This window comes from Mixophyes fleayi, chromosome 7 (assembly GCF_038048845.1).
Source record: "Mixophyes fleayi isolate aMixFle1 chromosome 7, aMixFle1.hap1, whole genome shotgun sequence".
In the NCBI taxonomy this organism is placed as follows: Eukaryota; Metazoa; Chordata; class Amphibia; order Anura; family Limnodynastidae; genus Mixophyes; species Mixophyes fleayi.
Genome location: NC_134408.1, coordinates 147,015,456 through 147,039,946, shown reverse-complemented (window position 1 = coordinate 147,039,946; position 24,491 = coordinate 147,015,456). Strand labels below are relative to the sequence as shown.

General features: G+C 42.7%; 1 protein-coding gene across 13 annotated transcripts in view; it reads right to left on the bottom strand.

Moving 5' to 3' along the window:
• The window catches only part of TNS1 (tensin 1), a 322,456-nt gene that overhangs the window by 107,431 nt on the left and 190,534 nt on the right, over positions 1-24,491 (bottom strand). The window contains exon 1 of one of the 13 annotated variants that reach the window (XM_075181093.1): positions 1,411-1,499. The exons of the other annotated variants lie outside the window; for them this stretch is intronic. Within the exon in view, the coding sequence (XP_075037194.1) occupies positions 1,411-1,437 (27 nt within the window). The 5' untranslated portion in view covers positions 1,438-1,499. Of the gene's footprint in view, positions 1-1,410; positions 1,500-24,491 lie in introns of those variants that run through there. 13 annotated transcript variants of the gene reach the window in all.

Sequence of the window (24,491 nt, the reverse complement as noted above, 5' to 3'; positions counted from 1 at the left end):
TTGGCGTCTTTTGCGGAGGCACGTGGCCTTCCCTGCCTCGCGCCTCACTGATGTCGCTGGTTACTAACGACGTGATAGGCTGCATTCTCACTAATATTGGCTCAGCCCAAAAGATGGCTGCCTCCGCTGTGTAGGTGATCAGGTGCCCTTTAAGAGCTCCCATAAATTCTATCCCTTCCAGTAACGGAGATCCTCAATTAGAATACAAGAGTAGCTTTCACTGCGGAACCCTGAAGAAATGGAAACATTAACTTTTGGAGGTTTTTTTTTACTCTTTTCAGTAAAAATAGCTACAAAAAGTGACCGCACATTGCGATCCTACAGGAAGAGGGGCTACATCTGTACACAGTAATTTAAACCATTTGTCTTTCTTTATATACAATAAAAGGAGATTAAACTAAAAAGCAACAGAGTCCCCCATATTATCCAGCTACATGTGGGCTGAAGCCGCTTATTGTATGTAATCTATGCAGAAATCTGCTGTCTATAAAGAAGCTATGCATAAAATATTTTTATTTAAAGCACAAAATACAGACAGTTTTACAGCCAAAACTTGTATTAACTGCCATGAGGTTCTCAGAGAGAGATTATACAGACATAAGGTTGGTCTTTATGTCACCTCCTATAAACACAACTATATTTTACATACACAAGATATATAGGAAACAACTAAATAGCAGTTGAACGTACAATTATGTAACACAATCCTCTTGGAATGCTGTAATAAACTCCAGCCAACATATACCGCATGTATCCATTTCTGTTTAATACTCCAGTAACTTTTCAAAAGCCAGTCATATATCAGTAAACAGATTTAAAAGACCACTAAACTCATATTTTAACATAAAAACCATCAAGGTATAATAAATAAATTCTAGATTTGTTTTAATAAAGGTAAATATAGTAACAATGATGGTAAAGTGTGTGTGTGTGTGTGTGTGTGTGTGTGTGTGTGTGTGTTGTCCCATTTTCCCTATACAATAACCATAAAGTAATAAAGATATTTGCACAAATTGACTGCAAAAATCAAGCTCCCAAAAATAATATAGAATTCCTCAGGGTAAAGTATGAAATAAGTTATTACCTGTGAAACCAACACCTCCACTATACATGAAATTTAACCTGAAATACCCCCAGACGTGAAAGTGTTAGTCAAGCAATTATTATCTCTTATTTATCTATACACTCAGCAAACCGGTACAATCATAGCTCGTTTCCACCTGTTTAATGTATTTATTTCAATATTATAATGTATAATGTTTCATGATACTCCTATACTCAAAAACCACAACAGTAACAAGAGTTGATACATCTCATCAACTGATACATTGTGCCTTAAGATCATTCTCCTGTAAGAAGACAGATTTCGGGAGACAGAGCTTTCACTGTGCGTCCCATGTCCTGCCCTACCTGTCTGCACCTGGGCTCATCGCTCATTGTATCCAGTCTCTCTCACTTGGTGTTTGAACGTAAAGCAGAGGGTTCAGCCTGGAAAAGAGAGAATTCCCAGGCTCTGTACAAACCTGTGATGTGGCAGTGAATAAACAAGTGCTTTATACCACCATTTACCCAAACGCTGCTCCGCACACAAGCAGAGTACACACAGACCTTGCACACTTGGCTGCAGACACTCATAAAAAGAGGCGTGATTGAGAGGCTAATAGGTATAAACATATCCTTACAGCAGGGATTCCCAACGTGTGTGTCAAGACACTATACCGGCTGGATGTGCAGTATATTATTTGGGACTAGGATGACTCTTAAAATAAGTTGAAGCAAAGCCACGGAGATAGGATAGTGAGATTTTATGCTTATTTGTAAGTGGCACAAATTAGCCGGAATCCACTTTAGCTTTCAAATATACAGATATCATCATCATAATCATTTATTTATATAGTGCCAGCAAATTCAGTAGCGCTTTACAATTGGGCACAAACATAAATAAGACAATACTGGATAATACATACAGACAGAGAGGTAAGAGAACCCTGCTCGCAAGCTTACAATCTATAGGACAATGGGAGTTTGATACACAAGGGTAAGTGCTACATCATATTGCACACTGGGCCAGCTAGAATGCAAAGGTAAAAGTATTGAGTGGGCTGTGTGATCAGTCACACAACAATGTTGGTCAGAGGGTTGTTGTCTTGCGTTAGCTGTGTAGAGGGTGGTAATAGGGGAACCTAGTGAGATTAAGATGCTGGTTGAGGAATATTATAAGCTTGTCTGAAGAGGTGGGTTTTCAGAGAACGCTTGAAGGTTTGAAGACTAGAGGAAAGACTTATTGTGTGAAGGAGGGAATTCCACAAAGTGGGTGCAGCCCTAGAAAAGTCCTGTAACCGGGAACGGGAGGATGTGATGAGAGTGGAAGAGAGACGCAGATCTTGTGCAGAACGGAGATGTCGAGTTGTGAGATATTTTGAGACAAGTGAGGAAATGTATGTCGGTGCAATTTTGTTGACGGCCTTGTATGTTAGTAGAAGAATTTTATATTGGATTCGTTGAAATACAGGAAACCAATGTAGAGACTGACAGAGTGGCTCAGCAGAGGAAGAAAGGTTTGCAAGGAAAATCAATCTAGCTGCTGCGTGCAGATATTTATTAATGATTCCGGTTTTATTTATTATCATATTTTGATATTGGTGAATCATGTGACACCAAGGCCGGCACTTGCTACCGCCTGATGGGGAACCAGCCCGCAGGGCGCTTTGGCCAGATTGACTGGTTGATATTGCAGTTTTGGCCAAAGTTACTAATCAGTCACTTTCTCAGACTTGATTTCTAGGACAACCAATTGGACGGGAGGGGGTATTATGATCGGGGGGATTATGGATGGCTCTGGGCAGCAGCGCGGGCCGTTCTGGAGGGAGCTGGGCGTTCCCTAGTGTTCTAGGCATGCAAAAAAGTGCGGGCTGTTCTGGAGGGAGCTGGCCGTTCCCTATTGTTCTGGGCATGCAGAAGAGCGCTGGCCGTTCCCTAGTGTTCTGGGCATGCAGAAGAGCGCGGGCCGTTCTGGAGGCGCTGGCTGGTCCCTAGTGTTCTGGGCATGCAGAAGAGCGAGGGCCGTTCTGGCGGGTGCTGGCCGTTCCCTAGTGTTGTGGGCATGCAGAAGAGCGCTGGCCGTTCCCTAGTGTTCTGGGCATGCAGAAGAGCGCTGGCCGTTCCCTAGTGTTCTGGGCATGCAGAAGAGCGCGGGCCGTTCTGGAGGGCGCTGGCTGTTCCCTAGTGTTGTGGGCATGCAGAAGAGCGCTGGCCGTTCCCTAGTGTTCTGGGCATGCAGAAGAGCGCGGGCCGTTCTGGAGGGCGCTGGCTGTTCCCTAGTGTTGTGGGCATGCAGAAGAGCGCTGGCCGTTCCCTAGTGTTCTGGGCATGCAGAAGAGCGCGGGCCATTCTGGAGGACGCTGGCCCTTGCCTAGTGTTCTGGGCATGCAGAAGAGCGCTGGCCAGTCCCTAATGTTCTGGGCATGCAGAAGAGCGCTGGCCGTTCCCTAGTGTTCTGGGCATGCAGAAGAGCGCGGGCCGTTCCCTAGTGTTCAGGGCATGCAGAAAAGCGCTGTCCTTTCCCTAGAGTTCTGGGCATGCAGAAGAGCGCGGGCTGTTCTGGAGGGAGCTGGTCGTGAAGATTGGGAAACACTCCCTTGTTCTTTGCATTGTGATGGACAACTGAAGTGGACACTCACTGAAAGATGCCACAAAGACATTACGCCAGATTCAGTTGTTCTGTCTAAAAACCAAATAGCGGGATTTGTATCTTGCTGATGATAAGAGCAAATAATATAGGGACAAATTAGCACAATATATATAACAATCACGGTTATCGTTCCCACAACATTTTTAACTGGAAAACAGTGACAAATTGGTCCATGCATTGATCCAACTAAACCAAGCTGCTTCTGCAATCACTGTGTGACCAGGTCCCTTTAAACCTCCAGAAATTGGGACTGCTGGGTGATATAATATAGGATAAGCGCCTTTTCTGTCCTTCCTAATCAAAATCTAATATATACAAGGATAGATTTTGGCGGCTACTCGGAGAGAGAGGATTAGACAATTTGGTCGAAACCTGCCCAACAAAACCACTCTGTGTGTGGGCAACATAGCTTCATAGATCAGTACTTGTCCTTGCAGCTGTGAGACACAACCCCCCCCCCCCCCCAACACAAAACTGGATGTCAGAGAACAAGAGACACATCCACCTGGTCTCTCTGTGTGATACCTGGTTCACTTATTGTTTGCATTTCTTTAATATGATCATAACCTGACACGATAGCTATAGACAGAGATGAGAACAGACAATGTAGCACATTCCCTGGAGATTACAAGTCATCACCTCAAGGAGTGTTCTGGACATCTGTGCACCTCAACACTCCCCCCCGTAACCATCCCAAAAGCTGGCAAAATATCCCCATTCCAGAGAACCATAACAAAATATTTCTATATAAGGGCACAGAAACACCAGCTTTAAAATGCACAAACATAACCCGTGCTCCCCCCCTCCCTCCGCCTTTGGCCTTGAAGAAAGGGCTGCTTATTCAAAGGTATGGCACGCGCCTCTGAGGGCAGGAACGCTCTCACTGTCTGAGTGCAAGAATTAACCGCGTAACTGCCAGCCAGGGGGACCAAAGACAATACTGACCTACCAGGAGGCACCGCACGCTGTGACTTTAATCTTCCAGGGGCCGTGCAGACATAAACGCTGTATTGTTTTGTAGTATCCTGCCAAGTTTAATCTAAAGAATTATATCTAAAGAATTAGATGATATCACTAATATAGAATAAGATTTCAGTGTTGTGCACGGCCAACTAGATGCTTCAATGCTGTTTGAGATACACAATATGTAGTCAAAATACAACATAATTTGGGGGGGAAGAATAATGCATGTCACAGTTATAAAAGTGCGATAATACATATGCAGCACTAAGATGTATCAATATCAATGATTAACATACGACATGACTATTTCCTGGCCTTTTGTCAGAGCATCTTATGTGTGTCAATGCACCCGAGGCTTACATTCATCTCAATGGGAGCGTATTGTAAATGAGATGAGGTTTATAAGCGATTACATATACATTTTCACATACAAATAAAAAACAGTTGTATCAAACTCTCATGATCATAAACAGGTTTTTCTGCCAACTGTTTCTTGCCCATTCTGAGTTCATTGAAGGACTCTTATTTTTTTTTGCCAATACGAGATGTTTTGATTTTCCCTACTACTTGTTTTTGTGTTGTTTTTATTCCCCCTGCACACATTTTAGGTTGCTGATAGTGGATGTCAGAGGTTTATCTGCAGCGGAATCCTAGGTGTGGTGTCCTGCAAGTCTCAACCTCTCATCCCAATTATCTGGAGAATCTCGTGCAGGTAGCTGCCTACGTAACACCAAGCACAGACACTGTGGGCCGAACTCGGACGTCATTATCCTCCAACGTTCTGTCACAACAACAGGGCACTAATGTGTGTATGATGAGACGAACGGATGTCCAGGTGGGGTGTATACTTACGGTAGTGTAGAGAGGCGGCTTGGAAGCATTAGCAATAAATGAAAATAGAATTTCTTGACAGTTATTGATAAACGCCAGTCTTGTTTTCCATATAAAATGAAATGAAATATAAAATACCTCCACCTCCGTTGTTTACCCCCTTTAAAAATGAAATGGGAATCTTCTTCCCTGCAGTAGTCTAAATGGAAATCATCATCATCATCACCATTTATTTATATAGCGCCACTAATTCCGCAGCGCTGTACAGAGAACTCACTCACATCAGTCCCTGCCCCATTGGAGCTTACAGTCTAAATTACCTAACATACACAGAGAGAGAGAGAGAGAGAGAGACTAGGGTCAATTTAATGGCAGCTAATTAATCTACTAGTATGTTTTTGGAGTGTGGGAGGAAACCGGAGCACTCGGAGGAAACCCACGCAAACACGGGGAGAACGTACAAACACCACACAGATAAGGCCATGGTCGGGAATTGAACTCATGACCCCAGTGCTGTGAGGCAGAAGTGAGAAATAAGTGATGAGAGTAGACATTCACGACTTGATGTAATATAGCCACAACACTAATGAATTTAGTAGTATCAACTTGCGGGGTCAATACGGAAACATCAGAAGCGGCTCGATAGTGCAGCTGACAGTCATCATCATCATCATGATGTATCTTTGCACCAGTTCTCCCCTAAGAGCCGTATTTGGGTATCTGACTACATGAACACCCCCTTATTGCGCTTCAGTTACATTTCCCTGCCCCGTTGTTCCTCTCTAGGTGTAAGGGGTCGCCAGCCTACTGCACAATACGGAAATATGTACATTTACATCACAAAAACTGACCTACCCCCAACTCCCGACAAGGCCCTATATCATTGTACTTGCTGCAGCCACCTAATTACCCAGCGTGTCAACTAATAAAAACTAATGAGATTGCCTTTCTATTGAAGTAACACAAAGCAAAACAGACATCAAACTGCTGCAACAAGAGAGATTTACTACAACTAAACAATGTTACTAACAGTCGAGGAACAGGTGGTGCATATAGACACGTGGATGTGTGTTTGTATACAGACTAGGGAACACTAAGGAGACAAAGTAGATCTTAGCTGCTTTCTGGTAACAATTTGATACACATAAACATGATGCAATATAGTCACTGTGAGGAACACTGCTAAACAAATGAGGGGAATGTCAGGTTATTTTAAATGTTATTTAGTGTATTTTAGACCTTGTGCTCCAAACTATGGGAACCCCCCTTATCCAGAAGATGTGCGTGTGGATACTGTCTGATACCACAGCTTACATTTCTCTCCCTTGTTTTACAGTTCTAACACAAAGGAGAGTACAATCCTAGAGACAGAGACTAGGGTCTCATCTATCCTCCATGTCTCCCCCTCTACCTGTGCTCCGGCCCCTGGACGCGGCTGAAGTGGGCGAAATGCGTGTAGAGAATCTGTTGTCATACCGTCTACAGATCACAGGTGGCAGTGCAACGCCAACACTGACAGCTGCAACAATATGAGGATCAGCCACATTCCTTTTCACTTACTGTAAATCAGCAAGTTGCTTAAGTTCAGGTCATTTAGGATAAAGAGACCTCAGCCTTTGTAAGGCCCTCACGCCTAACTATTTTGCTTCTTTGTTGGTACTTCAAGATTTTTGCTTTGTTTGCCTGTTTATCAACTTCGGCTCCACCACTCACAATTCTACATCTTCGAACCCATCAACTTCAGCTGTGGCTTTCACAACCCCGTCCTCTCAGGACTAAGCAGCTTGGCCAGTCATGGTGTGCCTCGGATTTCGACTCAAGCTAAGTGGTTCTCTCAGTCAGCACTGTCACAGGTGGGTACCTTGTGATAGGACACTGAGTGCGACACTGAAAGATGCAGCATCAGTTATCAGAAAATTAGTCCATTATTGCCACATAGACGGCCCCCAATCATATATCTGCCAAAATTCTTGAATGCAAATTAGGCCACACCCCCATGCTACACACACCACACCCATCTAATGTGAGACCGAACCCCTTTTCTGCTGTTTGGTTGCCAGAAACAACACTGTTGGCTGGTATGAAACCACCATGGCTGTGAATCGTAATTCAAAAACATTTGGGTGATTTACGAATATGCCCAAAAGCCCAGGCAGTGGCTGACTGTCATTGGCCTTTGGTGCGCAGTCATCATCATCACCATTTATTTATATAGCGCCACTGATTCCGCAGCGCTGTACAGAGAACCCACTCACATCAGTCCCTGCCCCATTGGAGCTTACAGTCTAAATTCCCTAACATACACACACAGACATAGAGAGACTAGGGTCAATTTTGATAGCGGCCAATTAACCTACTAGTATGTTTTTGGAGAGTGGGAGGAAACCGGAGCACCCGGAGGAAACCCACGCAAACACAGGGAGAACATACAAACTACACACAGATAAGGCCATGGTTGGGAATTGAACTCATGGCCCCAGTGCTGTAAGGCAGAAGTGCTAACCACTGAGCCACCGTGCTGCCCAGTCATCTGAAAAACATACTCACAGGTCCCCCACCACCACATGTATGTACCAACTACACATTAATTTAAGCATCAGGGATGGGGCTAAGCAGGAGAATAAGCCCCCATGTATCGAGAATAATTATTACATAATAATAATGCCGATAATCTTTAATTACAATTTTTTTTTAATTGACACAATTTTGATGCAAGCTGAAGCTTTTCCGTAAATATTTCCAGTTTGTGAGTTTGTCACTTCTTAGAAACAAGCGTATGTCGGCCGCCCACTTCTCAGCTTACCACAGTCATGACCGGCTCACTATGTGAGGTGTAAGCAAACTCTGATTTAAAATGTAACTGGATATATGCAAAGAGTCTCCTACAGCGAGTGGGAAACGTAGAAGCCCAAACCGGAAAGCACGGTACCAAATATTATTTGCTGCATCTTTCACAATACTGCTTATAAATATATACCATACGTTCCTGCGAGCTGTTCTCCCCCATGACAAATGTGTTCAGTGTTTAGTGGAAGAACCTCTCTCCTGACATTGTGTTCCTGCTAAGAAATCCGGTAATAAAACAATACCAAGCATCCAATATGGAAACCATTACAGGGATTGTTTGAGGGCATTTCCCTGATTTACGATATATTAGGATTCTTGTGTACTTCCCATCATAAACATTCCAGCTGTGTAACTTTCATTCAGTCTTGCTAAATTATGGCTTGCCCCCACAAATCAGCACCGAGCCCCCACTATCTCCAGACACTACCAACAAAGGACGTAAATGTGTTTATGATAAATTCTCGGAATCCCTTTTTGTAGGTTTGTAATAAATCTATTCTGGTGCAAGTTAGTTTTTTCCTTTGATGCCGGTTTAGCTGTTCCTATAGAAACTCTGCAATATGGAATCCAAAAATTACCTAATATTCCCATATACAGGTCACACACCAAACACAATTACGCTTAAAACACAAATAATCTATGATTAAAACTCGTCTTGTAAAATGTGCAAAGAAGTGAAATATAAACCGGCAGATATATAAGATGGCAAAGTTGGGCAGAAAATAAGCCACGTCCTAACACTTTCATACCCTACCCACATTTACACAAGTCCAATAAACCCCACCCCTTCTAGATTCACAGATAGGTAATACTGGAGATATGGGTTTGAGGAACCGTTCCTGATAATTTGCATTGCATTACGCAGCGGTAATCTTTGTTGTTGATCGTTTCAATACAGACCTGCAGCAAGAGAAAATGCTTCATGGTGATAACATCTCATATCTTTAGTTAGTTACATCATCTAACGTAAACACAGTGCCCCCCCCCATGTTATACCTCCAGCTGGATATACAGAATAAAGGGGACATATAATGTAATGAACACATTTGAATATACATTTCTGTAAAGATTATATCTGGTGGGGGCATTATAAAGGGCCAGCAATGAATTAGGAAATAAACAAAAATATTTTATTAATAAGTTAGCATACAGAATGTCACTGTCTGACTCTGTTCTATAATCCCTTTAGTCTAGAGAGAGAGAGATAGGGGGGGAGAGAGATAGGGGGAGATAGAGTGTGAGGGAGAGAGAGAGAGAGAGAGAGAGAGAGAGAGAGAGACAGAGAGGGAGAGAGGGAGAGAGGGGGAGAGAGAGAGGGAGAGGCAGACAGAGAGATAGAGAGAGGGGGAGAGAGAGACAAAGAGGCAGAGAGAGAGAGGGGAGAGAGAGGCGGACAGAGAGAGGGGGAAAGAAAGAGTGTGAGGGAGAGGTAGAATAAAAGGGGGAGGTAGAGGAGAAAGAGAGAGAGAGAGCGAGGGGGGAGAGAGAAAGTGTGAGGGAGAGGCAGAATAAAAGGGAGAGAGAGGGGGAAAGAGAGAGAGAGGGAAGAGAGATAGGGGGAGAGAGAAAGAGTGAGGAGAGGCAGAATAAAAGGGGGAGAGAGAAGGAGAGAGAGAGAGAGGTGGGAGAAAGTGTGAGGGAGAGGCAGAATAAAGAGGGGAGGTAGAGGAGAGAGAGAGGGAGAGATAGACAGAGAGGGGGAGAGGGGGAGAGAGAAAGAGTGTGAGGGAGAGGCAGAATAAAAGGGGGGTAGTGGAGAGAGAGAGGGAGAGAGAGCGAGAGAGAGAGGGGGGAGAGAGAGGGAGAGAGAGAGGGATAGAGAGGGGGGGAGGGAGATAGGGGGAGAGAGAGGGAGAGAGAGAGAGATGGAAAGAGGGTGAGAGAGAAGAGAGGGAGGGGGAGGGGGGGAAGAGAGAGAGTGTATATTATAGCATTTTAAACCAGCTATACCCGGCATCTCTTGTACAATGCACAATTAAGTATTTGAAATGTTTTTGAAGTTTGAAGATCCGAAGGTAAGGTATGACAATAAGAAGTGTGTATAACTTGATGATGTAATTTGCATCAGTGGGTGGGGCAAAGCATACGAGGAAGCCGATTTCTCCATCACGACACTCAGAGCGAACAGGACTTGATGGCACCATTCTTGTCACCTTGTAGGCAGGATATGAGAATCAGAATAACCACCTCTTCCTGTAGTCCAGGAGGTCTCTCCCTAATTCCAGAGTCTCCCGAACATTCCGGGAGAGTAGGTAACTATGCTGTACACCGTGGTTCAAATCCCAGTTTCAGCTCTCTGCATTTAAAAAAAAATTCTGTCCCCTCTGACCCAGGTACAAAATAGAGCAAGATCACTCACAGTGATTTCCAACAAGATATTTACAAGTACACGTATTCACATATGATATGCAGACTCAGGATTACCTACATAGTAATATGATAATTGTTTTCCCTTGATTTATTTCCTTAGTTTCACTTGTATTTCTTAGTATTTCTTAATTGGTGATGTGGTTTGTTAGTGTCTTCTTTTGTCCATTCCAGCCTCACCACACCCAGCAATAAAACAATAACACTAGTTTGTGTCTGTTAGGGAATTTAGACTGTAAGCTCCAATGAATGACAAATATTATGTGTACAGCACTGCGGAATTGGTGGCGCTATATAAATAGAGGATGATGATACATATGAGCTGGATAATGAGTCTCCTGGAAACATTGAGTTCTGTACTACAGACAAAATTGTGACAGAACTGCCCTTACTATCACCATAACCAGAGATAGAGAACCTGTGTCTGCCACTGCGAAATCATATCTGTAGGGACACAAGTCTGCAAATACTTTCTGTTGAACGCCCACGGGAACACGAATCACAAGAAAAAAAGCCACGGTATATTGGGTGATGTCTTTGCTTCCTAGTAATGTACAGTCCTCTCAACTTCTGTTTCAAGGTATGTTCCTGCATTATCATACATTTAAAAATATAAAAAAAAACTATAGTAAAAATATTCTGTTCACACATATACAGAGGTAGTTCAAAAAAACAAAAAACAAAAACAAGCCACAAAACTACAGCCATGTTGCAGGCTGGGACAATATTAAGCTAGGTACACACTACACAGTTTTCATCCAATAATCAGCTAAATCAGCCGACATATGACCTCTCGTTCAAAAGTCGGGTCAGTGTGTGCAGTGACACGATGGTCGAAAGTCTGCCCAAATGGATGATTGTCGCCTCATTTGGTTGGTCGTACCGTTAAATATTTTCGTTCCAATCTCGCTTCCGTTGTGTAGTGTGTATAAACTTCCGACCGATCCACAACAGTGAGTACGAAATGACAGTCATTGCTCACGACAACATGGCTGTAAAAAGTTGCTAAAGGGACGTCCGCTCTTCCCTTTATCGTCCTAAACAAGGCTAGTGTGTATGCAGTCCATGGACCGAGCGATCGGAACATCGATCACATGTAAAATCGCTCGGCATAAAAAGTTGGTGGAAGATTTTGTAGTGTGTACCCAGCTTTACCAACGCATAAGGCAGTGGTGACATCAGTGAGACTAAATGATCAGACAAGAAACAGTAAACACAATCCATCTGTGTACATTGTATCACCGCAACAAAAACAGCATAAGACACTTTTTTATTAGAGAAGAAATGTAACAACGCAGATCTCTGCGTGATACAATCTAAACAGTTTAATCTACTAATCCCATCAAATTCCTCTGAATTTTTTTCTTTTTTTTTTTAAATAAAATGAATTGGTCCAATGAGAGGCTGCAGATTGTCTCCTGGTGTTTGTTTCCTTCCCCCCTGATCTGGGCCCACTTTACCTGACCTCTCCTCCTCCTCCTCCGCCCCACCCTGCCCCTTCCTCTGCTCTGTTTACATTCCTCTAAATCCACTTTAAATACCAACTGTCTGATGTTGTAAGTAGCTCTGGAATGTACTGACAGAGAGAGGGGAAAGGGAGAGTCCTGGAGCCCAGAACGAAGGAAGACTGACAAGAGAAAGAACAAGCGGCATTCACAACATCTCACATCCTGGAGACCTCGACCCTAGAAACATTGTATCAATCGTATCAGATCATTAGACTTGTATTGTATGTGAGATATCCTTCAGGTAATGATGGTTCCAGCAGGAATAAGATTATGATACTAATATAAACTCTTGTATATAATATCTGTATAAACAGTGACTTCTAATGCCATCCCTTATAATCAGTGAGTTCTGAAGTCAGAACGGCAGCGTTCCTTAGAACTTGTGTATTATCATCCTCAACATTTATTTATATAGCACCAGCAAGATCCGGCAGCGTTCCGTAGAACTTGTGTATTATCATCCTCAACATTTATTTATATAGCACCAGCAAGATCCGTGGCGCTTTAGTTGGGAAAAATACAATAATAAAACAATACGGGGTAATACAGACAGACAGAGTGGGAAGAGGGATAATATTACCACTACAGAAAGTTATTAGAGGATATTAGTCTATATTAGTATAAGTCACCTCAGATGTTCAGTATAAAAAACAGCTTCGTAATTTTATGGTCACAGAATTCCTCCGCAATTTCTAATATCCATATAATTTACAGTAGGGGCTGCTTTAGCCCCTGTTATCCTAAAATGTCACCTTTCCATAATAGATTTATTTTTAAATTGTACCCTAGCTCCTGACATTCAGAATCCTAAAAGCGGGACAAAATAATCGCACGTCGCCCAATAACACCCAAATCTCGCCAACAAATGGTTATATTTGGACAAAACACACCCACTTTCACATTAAGCCCCGTACCTTTTGCGGGCCGCTCATTGGGGCGTCCGGCCACGATAAGGACAACTGGGAAGTATGTTGCAATATTACATTTATCAAGGTCACTGATTTGCAGGCAGACATGTGGGGGGCGGGGAATGATGAAAAGTGGCGCAGAGATGCTGCTGTAACCGTTAGCAACCAACCAAATGTCTGCAGTTATTGTCTCAAAGTAAAGCACAATTCCACTTGCAATTGGTTACTATGAGTTACAAGACTGGGTAAAGTTACCTGTACACCCGGTTATATAAATGTCCACAACTGTATTTATAACAAGATATTGTTATAGACACTGCCAACTTGCCCACTTCCCTGGGACAGTGCGCTGGCAGCAACGGTTTGTGTCACGTTGTGCTGGGGCTGGCGCTGTGTCCCACACTTGAGGGCGTCCTTAGCACTTCTGAAGCCCCTTACCCCCTTGTCTCAAATGTAACTTTTACAGATTTATTTCCTTATTGATGATGTCAGCTGCCCTGTAACAGATGCCCATTTATAACGACCATATAAGGAACTACAGGTCCCAGCAAGGCCAGCTATCCTGCGTCTGAAGGTTGAGGGGAAGTGCTCGGACCTGTTGGTCCACGCTAGCTCGCCACGTGACGCATTATATTGTGTTTATATAAGCAGAATAAAAATCTTACAATTTGTATAGAGTACGTAAAAGAGGAAATAGAAAACTTCCGCCAAATAAATATAATTAGTGCCATGTTCATTAGAGATACATGTAACAGTAGGCTGGAACAATTTTCGGTGGCTAAGTGGTTAGCACTTCTGCCTCACAGCGCTGGGGTCATGAGTTCGATTCCCGACCATGTCCTTATCTGTGTGGAGTTTGTATGTTCTCCCCGTGTTTTCGTGGGTTTCCTCCGGGTGACAGAAGTGCTAACCACTGAGCCACCGTGCTGCCCATTCAGAGAACCAATGTGTGACTGCTTATAACAAGGTGTATTTCATACCTGCCTATATCTTCTATATAAATAAGCTCTGAAAATTCAGCCAGAAAGAAGTTTTCGGTTTAAAGTACAGGTAAGAGAGCAGAGCTCCTATACAAACTTTCCAATCGTTTAAAAGCTTTTAGTAAAGTAAAGGGTCCAAATAAATTCAGTTTCAGGAGTTTCCCTTTTTTTTGTGTGTCATTTTTCACATGAATTGATCAAACGATTCTATCAATATTTATCTGTCGGAACAGGGCAATTAATGTCCTGTAAATTCCAAGAGAGATTCATGTACTAATAATCTGCAAATTAATATCAGAATATATAACATGGGTACATTACAATAGAGGAACTATCCTGGGGGGGGGGGGGGTACGTGTTTACAGGTGACTTATCCAGTTCCACTAGGATGGGAGAATATATAGACAACTTGTTGCACCCCTGTCTAAATAAATACCTTCCATGTTTTAACTTCCTGGGCTCTTACTGTGAATGCCTTTTCCAGACTTATTATTTTTTTATGCACAGGAAGCCAGTGAGAACATTCAGCAGCTGACGTGTTATTCACAATACATTGTTTCTCAAAGTATAATTGTACCCTGGTGAGATCTTGTGGCCAAGCTTCTCTTGGCTGCAGTATTGAGGCAGAACTAGATCTGTAAGACGGGGGCAAATAACGGGTCCACTGGTCACAGGGGCAGAAGATGTCGGAAGTGATGCTCTTATCCAGGTTTGCAGCCAGGAGAATTTGATACAAGTCTCTCTATATGCTCAGTCCCACGTCTGTTCAAACTAATCAGAGCTGGCACGGGGTCCTTGTTTTTCGGTCGCTTGCTTGTTATTTAGAGGACGCCCTGTCTTTCTAGTCCAAAACATCTCCCAGTTCCACAGGAACATCGCTGTATTGTGTTCTGCAAATCGCTGATTGATTGAAGGAAGGAAAAGGAGGAGAGGGACATCAGCTGGGCCTGGTGTTTACAAGCGGAGTCTGGCAGGGTCTCCAGTATTGTGATGAAACAGTGTCACATTTGATCATCACGTGTGTAACTGTCAGGACCGAAAAACCGCTAACAAGTCAGATACGAGCGATCCTGAGCCAGACAAATTGTTTTTATTAAAAGAAAAAATCATCTAACTTGATTACAGCCTGGTGTTGGTAATGAGAAGCGGTATACAGTGGAGCTTCCACTGGTTTAATGTTACAACAAAGCTTTACACCATTAAAATCTTTAAAATTCTTTTTTTTTTTAGCATGTAGAATCTCACTCGCCCGCTGACCTGCGCTCTACACTGGTTGTAAATTAGTTTAGTAAGTGCTGTTAGAAGTTATTTGTAGGAACAGGATTCATCTAAGAACTACACATGTTCAATTAATAAAGAGAACAAAATGTTTTCAGTCTGCAAAATATATCACTATGTATTTGTCAAGGAGTTTGAAAGGAGATCGGCGACATTTCCTTTTAATAGTTATCCACCTTATTATAGTAAAGGTGTCGCCCGTTACCTCTATAGTACCCCGAGTGCTACGCTGGAACGACTCTCCCTGGATACTGTACAGATCTGGTGGGGTTGTTTTGCGCAAAATTGAAAACTGATTAAGTCGTCCAATCAGGTGCTGCCTCCATTCCCCTCCTCACATCATGTCACTTCCCCTGTCACATGCAGCCCTGTCCTCACTAACACATCACTCATCTCCTGATATACTCTGTGCTGCTGGGGGACCCTGCTCCTTCCTCTATATAACTCTCAGTCTGTGGCTTCCTGCTGCCTCCATTCCCCTCCTCACATCATGTCACTGCCCCTGTCACATGCAGCCCTGTCCTCACTAACACATCACTCATCTCCTGATATACTCTGTGCTACTGAGGACCCTGCTCCTTCCTCTATATAACTCTCAGTCTGTGGCTTCCTGCTGCCTCCATTCCCCTCCTCACATCATGTCACTGCCCTGTCACATGCAGCCCTGCCCTCACTAACACATCATTCATCTCCTGATATACTCTGTGCTGCTGGGGAGCCTGCTCCGTCCACTATATAACTCTCAGTCTGTGACTTCCTGCTGCCTCCATTCCCCTCCTCACATCATGTCACTGCCCCTGTCACATGCAGCCCTGTCCTCACTAACACATCACTCATCTCCTGATATACTCTGTGCTGCTGGGGGACTCTGCTCATTCCACTATACAACCCTCAGTCTGTGGCTTTCCACTATCAGACTAACGAATAATCAGAATAACTATGAGGCTGTAGATGGAGCAGGTTTATGGTTTGTGTATTCAGTCTCAGTAAGCAAACCATCTGCTTTGCTCCTCTGGTTGTCACATTAACGCATCAGAACCAACATATCAGGAGATTATAATTCAGCTAGTGAAGCATATTACATATTTTTCCTAATAATAAACACATTTCTCTTTTGTGAAGCTGTGTTTTCTAGGAAGGAAGGATCTGAATTATAAATAGTTTCAGGATCAGACTAAAGTTTCCTGGACACGGTATGTCCTATCTCAATAACAGAAGTTCCTTGTGTTTATCAATATGAATAAAATGGTGGAGTGTATTAGTGTTATATTGTGGAATTGTTTAAATATTAACTATTTTTCTGTAGAGATATAAAAACGTATTTCTATAAATTTCAGCAAGGGTAATCCAACAGTAACCTATTATTAAATACTTTTATCAGTCTAGTTCAAGACAAACTATTGGCAGCAAATGTCTGGTTGGTTTCTCTGGGTAAAGCTGGGTACAGACTATTGAATTTTACTTCATATGCGATTTCTGTAACGATTTTGTCAACGACTGAAAGTCCCGATGAGCAGCCGATTCACGTGAACACACCTACACAATTTACCTTCAGATCAGTGCTCTTCATCTCTCATAACCATCTGCGGAAAAGATTGTGACTCTGTACACTGTACAGATATCTGCCTACACTGCTGGTGGTGAGTGCGTGCACACTGCCATATTTGCCCGACGTCGTTCCATTGTTGATGGAGATTCTTAGGAAGTTTATAAAACCAAATCAACAGATGCGATGTGTTACGGTAAGATAAGACACGATTGTCGGACCATACAGTCCTCCACTATCTGACCAAACGGTTGTGAATTGTGTGATCTGCACGATAATTGTATCGGTGTGTACCCAGTTTTACAACTGATGTGCTATCAGCATTTTTATATCCGATATAAGGTTACTGTGTGACCTGGAGGAAACACGAGCCAAGAACGCAATGCTTGTCCCGCAAAAATCGCTCAACTGGAATGCTAGCCTCTTGGCCAACAATGGTCTTGTGCCAATCTGACTGTTGGGCATGGAGATTTCAATTGTATTTTTCTTGGACATATCAATCAGTCATCTTATAAGGCACCAACTGACATCATCTGTCACCTTATTTAATGAACACGAGACAATTACCAGTATCCTCTGCCAATCACGCTGCCAGTTCAGAGCGCGGGATCGTGTTCTACAGCATTAAATCCACGGTTGATACCGCAGTGTGTGTTACATTCACAGTATATTGCCAAAAGCCAAACGTGATAAATCTCCCACTGTCCCTTACCCAATGAGGTTCCAAGTCTCATTCCAGTCCCTTCTTATCCTGCCAGAGATCTTGTCTGGGGCCTGGAATGTGAAGTTTACATTTGAAACTGCAGGCTGCTCCATTAACCTCCCTCACTGCCGGAGGGAGTTTCGGCATACACTTGGTTAATAAGAAGAGACACCCAGGGGGGGCGGTGTGGGCTGAAAACATGTTCATGCTTATTACTCTCTGCAGGGCTCACACACAGCTTACACACGCCTGAGGTCTGACACTGCTTTCATTTCTGAAGCCCGTTGTACTGCCACATAAATAAATACATTTGGATGCACAAAGAGAGAGTCACTTTCTTGCAGCTAAGAGAAAGTGGTGTCTGGGTACCTGGGAAGTGACCATGAGATTTGAATTTTAGGGGCATTTTAGGGTGTATGCCAAAAAAAATCAACTGATCAACCGGAGGCCTTTACTCTGTTTTCAATGACTTTCTCCTGTTAGTGTTATAATTATTGGTTGCTCTTAGTTGGGATTTAAGCTGCTCACGCGATAACAGCAGCCTGGCCCCATACCAAAAATAAGCTAAGATTGAATCTAGTTGGACTGGGTTTGATCTAACGCAGTGTTGGCTAACCTGTGACACTCCAGGTGTTGTTAAACTACAAGCCCCAGCATGCATTGCCAATATATATAGCAGCTTATTGCTGGAAGGGTATGTTGGGACCTGTAGTTTCAAAACACCTGGGGGTAAATGTATGAATCTCCGGATTCTTCATCTCAGGCGTGTTCAGCCTCTTCAGCGCTTAAATTTAAAGCGGCGCTGCATTGTAAAGGGAAGTTTCCCTTTACAATGCAGCGCCGCTTTAAATTTAAGCGCTGAAGAGGCTGAACACGCCGGAGATGAAGAATCCGGAGATTCATACATTTACCCCCTGGAGTGTCACAGGTTAACCAACACTGATTCTAGCGGGAAGGAAAATTGGGTTTGCCAAAGACCTGAGTATTGTAATTAGAGATGCTTACTGACCCCCATGATCTGGTTTTGGATCTGGATTAGCTTCATGTTTTGGTTTCGGTTTTGGCAAAACCGACCTCGTGTGGTTTGGCTTTGGTTTTTTAGGAAAAATCCTAAAATATGCTAAAATCACATATTTTTGCTCTTTTTAGTTCCTACATTATTATTAATCTCAATAACACTCATTTCAAGTCACTTGCAGTCAATTTTGACCACCTCACAGGTCACAATATTATTTTCATACACTTTCGGACAAATACTGCAGCGACCTGGCTGGATGGTAAGCGACAGAGCAACGACACAAACACACGGCAGTTCCTGGCACATCTAGGACACATTGGTACACAGCAGTGGCAAAAAAGAAAAATGGTGCAAGATGAAATTGTCCTTCAACCCTCCCTCCCACCCACCGTTATGTTGGATCTTAAAAAGGAATCCAAAAATCGCGAGATCCGACGACCTAACAATGATGTTTTGCCTAGTTTTCGATTCCGAGGGCGCGTGAAAGTACCGAGCCGGCTCGGCTCAGTACTCGGATCCCCTAAGTTCGGGTGTGTTCGGTTCTCGAGGTACCGAGCCTGAGCATCTCTAATTGTAATTGGTCAGCCCTTAAATAGGAGGGTAGCGTGTGCAGCCAATTTTCATTACAATATGATTGTGACGCCCTGACCACAGATCCAATCTGATCACAACAATTTCATCTGATCGAATTAAAACATGTGGTCGGCACTTAGTACCCGATGGCCCTACAGCTATATTAGAGCTACAAAACCCAACAAGCCCTATCATTGGTTTTATGTCAATATTAAGTTCTACAACCTTTTAAATAATAAAGTACTAAGATCTATTCTTGTATAAATATCTCATACTAGTCATTAGACCAGGCCCGCATGTTATGCATCTTGTGCTCTACAGGTTTCCATTGAAGATTATTGTAGCGTTCCTTTTTCACATTTATTTGAGTAGCATGGACCATTTAATTCTACATAGGTAAGGGTTATGCTTAAGACTATTAAGATAAGATTCAGTTCACGGATTTATTATAATGTAACCTAAGATTATGGGCATTATGCCAAGCAATTCACATGAAAGAGGATATTACGCTATTTAAAACAAGTGGGCTCCTGTCTTTTTAGGACACCGAGGGGCTCAGACTACTTAGGTCCTTATCCATACTCAGTACATGGCGTGCTCTGGTTTCCTCCCACAGTCCAAAAACTTCTGGAGGGTTAATGTCACTGTGTGTTTGTGTGTTTAGGGAATTTAGACTGTAAGCTCCCCTGGGGTAAAGATTTATCATCCTATGTAAAACGCTACATAATATTGGAGTGTTATATAAATAACAGGTTACTAATAATCTCAGAGTAATGCGGGAAGCTCTCCGTTGTGAGAACAAGTGTTTATACTGAGATTTAAATCTGGTTTCCCACTTTCGTACACGATACTTTGTCTTCAGGCGTCAAACAGCAAGCTAGTTCAGGCACTGAGTCACCAAGCCTCTCTCCTTTCAAATCCGAGGAGCAACATGATAATGTGCGATTAAAAATGTATTCACTTTTAGGGAAATCGATGAAGACATCGCCAACGGCTTTTAACTCCTTCCTTTCCACACTCCGCACGACCGGCATTCCTCTACTATACGCTGCCCTAACCCTCAACACGCAGGACTGACAGTATTCTATTGTCCATACCAAACCTGCAGTTTCTAGACAATGTATCCACTTTAGGAAGTAATTGATTTGTGTTATTATTGTTATAGGAAACCATCATAGGACTCAGACTCCTAGAGAATTGATGGGGGGTGTACAGAAGTCTATGTGGGCATCAAATGGTAAAACATGGGCCCATTTTTTCAGAAACCGCAACTTACATACAGGCTGGGAATGGTGTAACCACAGATCTGTCCTTGTCTGACTTTCCAACAGTGAGAGGAAAAATGCCACAGTCGTGATGTGTGTGTGTGTATGTGTGTGTGTGTGTGTGTGTGTGTGTGTGTGTGTGTGTGTGTGTGTGTGTGTGTGTGTGTGTGTGAGATATCTGGGATGAGTCCAATACTTGCTCTCTCCAGGGGGCTTTAATTTGTGCACAACATAACAACAAAGACTCTGACGTCACAAAAGAACACACAGGTCTCTCTAATCTGCCCTTTATGTGTTTGTTTATTTTTTTGGAGGGAGCTAGGTGGAGTTTTGGTGGGGATGATGTTTTCTTAATACAAGTCTTAACCATAGCCGTATGTTTGCCCCATACATTCCTGAATTCTTTTACTGTACAGTCCCCCACCACAACGGCTCGGAGACGATTCCATGACTCCATCACCATTACTGTATACAAATCTTTTCGTATGTTACCTTTTATTCTGCCTCCGATTTCCAAGTCTGTCCCCTTGTTCTAGAAATCCCCTGATTTTGAAACATTCTGCTTTCCTGGCCTCTATTAATACCTTTAATTTATTTGACTGTTTCCATATCATCTGTAATTAGAACTCCTTGGATCCCGTTCTCTGTTGCTGACATTACAATCACTATTCACTCTGTGATTTGCTTTCAGATTTACATGGTGTCCCCAATACATTATTTTACATGCTGAAGTGTTGAACTTAAGATTCCACAATTTAGTCCACTCCTCTGTTTGTTTGTACTGGGGCAGCAACCTCGCTAAAAATCTTTATATAATTTGCAAAAAGATACCTTCAATAATGATACGTCTCCAGTCCTTAAGCCAAACCTTTATCCATTCCACTATCTTTGTCTCAAATCCAATGATTTTCAGTATTGCAAGTTGTTCATATAAACTTTCATTTCATTTCCAGCTATTGGAGATTTGTCACAATGTAGCTGGAATTCTCTATCCATTCCTCAGCCACGTATCTGCACATTTGTGCATGTTATGTATATAGTGTTAGTGGCTCTTTAAATCTTGCTCTGTAATAGCAGATTTAAAGCGCAATATAAATAGGGCACAGAAGCCCGATGATCACACAAATATAAAAGACTCGAAGTTAACGGTAATGAGACAAATCTATGTATTGATGTAACCCCACAATATCAAAGATTTTTCTCTCTTCTGACTTGGATTTGTCAGGATTAACTTGTTCTGCTTAATGGATCAAAGTCTAGTAACCCGTTTCCCAGCAAGGCTGCTCGCTACATTTGTTCTATCGCCTCCTCTGTGTCTGAACTGCGCTGCGGACAGTGTATCTCTAACAGCCTGGACACACAAATGCTATTTTGTGTTATCAGTTTGTGGCATACTTACCTACTTTTTGGACCTTCCCTCTGGGAAACCCCAGAGGAGATGTCCAAGGGGCAAGTGCTGGGGGCAGGATGAGAAGATTGGCATCATCATGCTCCTGTTGCTCCATTACGCAATTTGTGACAATGTGCGGTGGGGAGGGGCACAATGACGCAGTTCGCAAAATAAGGCCCGCCCACTGCTGCAAATCATGCTCTTGTGCACCGAAATGCGTTCCCCATCCATTTTACAGATAAGCGGGAGCTCCTACTGTCCTGAGAGTCTGGGAGGTTTACCGGACATCCCGGGTTAGTACAAATACAGGGTTAGTAGGTAAGTATGGGCATGACAACATGGGGAGCACGCAGGAGGAAGTTGAACGTGGTGGGTGCCAAGACGTTGTGGGACTAGCCAGATAGCACAGATGCCAGCCAACGTGTTAAGACTTTGCCAGGGTAAAGTCTTGCCTACTAGCACGTCATGCCCACCCTTCTTAATTAATTTTAACTTTTAAATTGTTCTCCTAAAATACTGCTCCGTTCAGCCTCACGATTAAGTTAATCATGAGAGCAAGTGAATTGTATTATCTTCATTACATGTCCCCATTTTCTTACATTGTGCAAGGTGCACGTTGAAATGAAATCCTACGGCTAAGGAGTAAAATGCATGGCATTAAAGAACAAGGGATGAGTTATACCAGCTCAGAGTTGTTGCAAATCGAAATCTAATTTTGGCAATGCTCCGTAAAAAATGAATGCATAGCTCTAGACGCCAAATATCTTGCTCCTGTGGTGGAAATGTACGCCTACTTACGCAAATCAAAGCGCACTTTCCATCCCTTGAATCTCAATTAAATATCTTGGGCTTGATTCATTAAGGATCTTAACTTAAGAAACTTCTTATTTAAATCTCCTGGACAAAACCATATTACAATGCAAGGGGTGCAAATTAGTATTCTGTTTTGCACATAAGTTAAATACTGACTGTTTAAATACTTGATAGCTTATTTGTACACTGAAATTTAAAGTTGATATTTGTGTGCTACATGAAAAAAACAGTCAGTATTTAACTTATGTGCAAAACAGAATACTAATATGCACCCCTTGCATTGTAACATGGTTTTGTCCAGGAGACTTAAATAAGAAATTTCTTAAGTGAAGATCCTTAATGAATCGGGCCCCTTGTCTGCAAAGCAAAATCTAGTTCTGCACCTAGAACACAAGGTACGCCTTGATCCGACCAGCTTCTTCCATCAGACGCCGCAGTTGCTGCCATTTTGGCGCTCGTCTGTGCCTTTTCTGTAAAAACTCACTCAAAAATGATACAAAGTGTAAATTGTCCTGCAGGCCTGTAGTTCTCCACTTTCATAAATATTTTCCAGTTGCTTTTCCACAGCATAATAACCATGAGCCTATATAATATGAAGGCACATAACCAACGCAGCTCTTTATTGTGCAACACGGCTTTTCATAGGCTTTAATTGCCATTATCTATAGCTCCATGAAGAGTCAGACTGAATCATTTGCCCAGAACACTGAGAATAAATAATTACACAAGAGACAGTCAGATATAATGTCTCCTCAAAGGTCCGATTCTTCTAAAACCACAAATGGCGTAATAAGTATAAACCCCTCCCCCCACCCCCTCGAGACTTCTGGGACGGCTGGTTGCGGGCACATCAATAAGATTAGATAAAATTATACTGGAAAATGACCTCTCTCCTGTGATGGCTATTTTTATCCAACTGATTAAAACTGGCAAGGATACAATAAGACCCAGGCATGTTCGTTCCCAACGGGTCTGTAATGGGTCTGCCGGGCCGAGGTTTGAAGAAGAAATTAAATTCTTTCAAGTTCTCACATTCTTTGACCTTTTGTTCCTGGAGGGGCCCCTAAAAACACAACTGCTCCTTCCAGCACACACAGAGTTAACATCCATTACATGAACAGATTAACATTTTCGTTTTTTTTTTAACCATGATAAATGTTAGGACAAGTACAGAAAATGAGCCTGATCAGGAAATATGGGCAGCTGAACAAAAAACAAGAAGTTCTTCAGAACCTGGCCAAACATGACACGGACCCAATTAGATAATGCTACGAAACTCTCCCAGAAAAGACTGAAATATATAAACAGCTTGTGGTTGTAGAAGAGGCAGCCTATTAGTTCGTTACTGGTGGTGGGAGCCGTTCTGTGGGCGCAACAATGTTCCCAGTGATATTATTGAGGCAAGAGGTGCAAAGTGCCTCATGCTTTTAATATGTCACTGATTTCTAGTAAATTGATAGGTTACACTCTCAGAAATATTGGTTTAGCCAAAAGCAAATCTGTCTACGCTATCTGCATTCAACAGATACAATTAACGATTAAAATGTGGAAAAACATAGCCAACAATACGGGATCAGCCCTGTTAACGAGGCTGAGAGGTGGCAGCAATCAAACGAATAGAAGTGATCAAGTTCTCGTTGTCATTACCAAGAGGATCTGAACTCTTCCAACTGGAGGTTCCTAATCTTCCTTTAAGCATGCTACTATCAAACCCATTCTCTCTGGACCCTTCATCTCCTCCAGTCATCAGCCATTCACAATAGAAATGTATGTTCATTTGCCATTGCCGACCAATCTTTATTTCAACTCC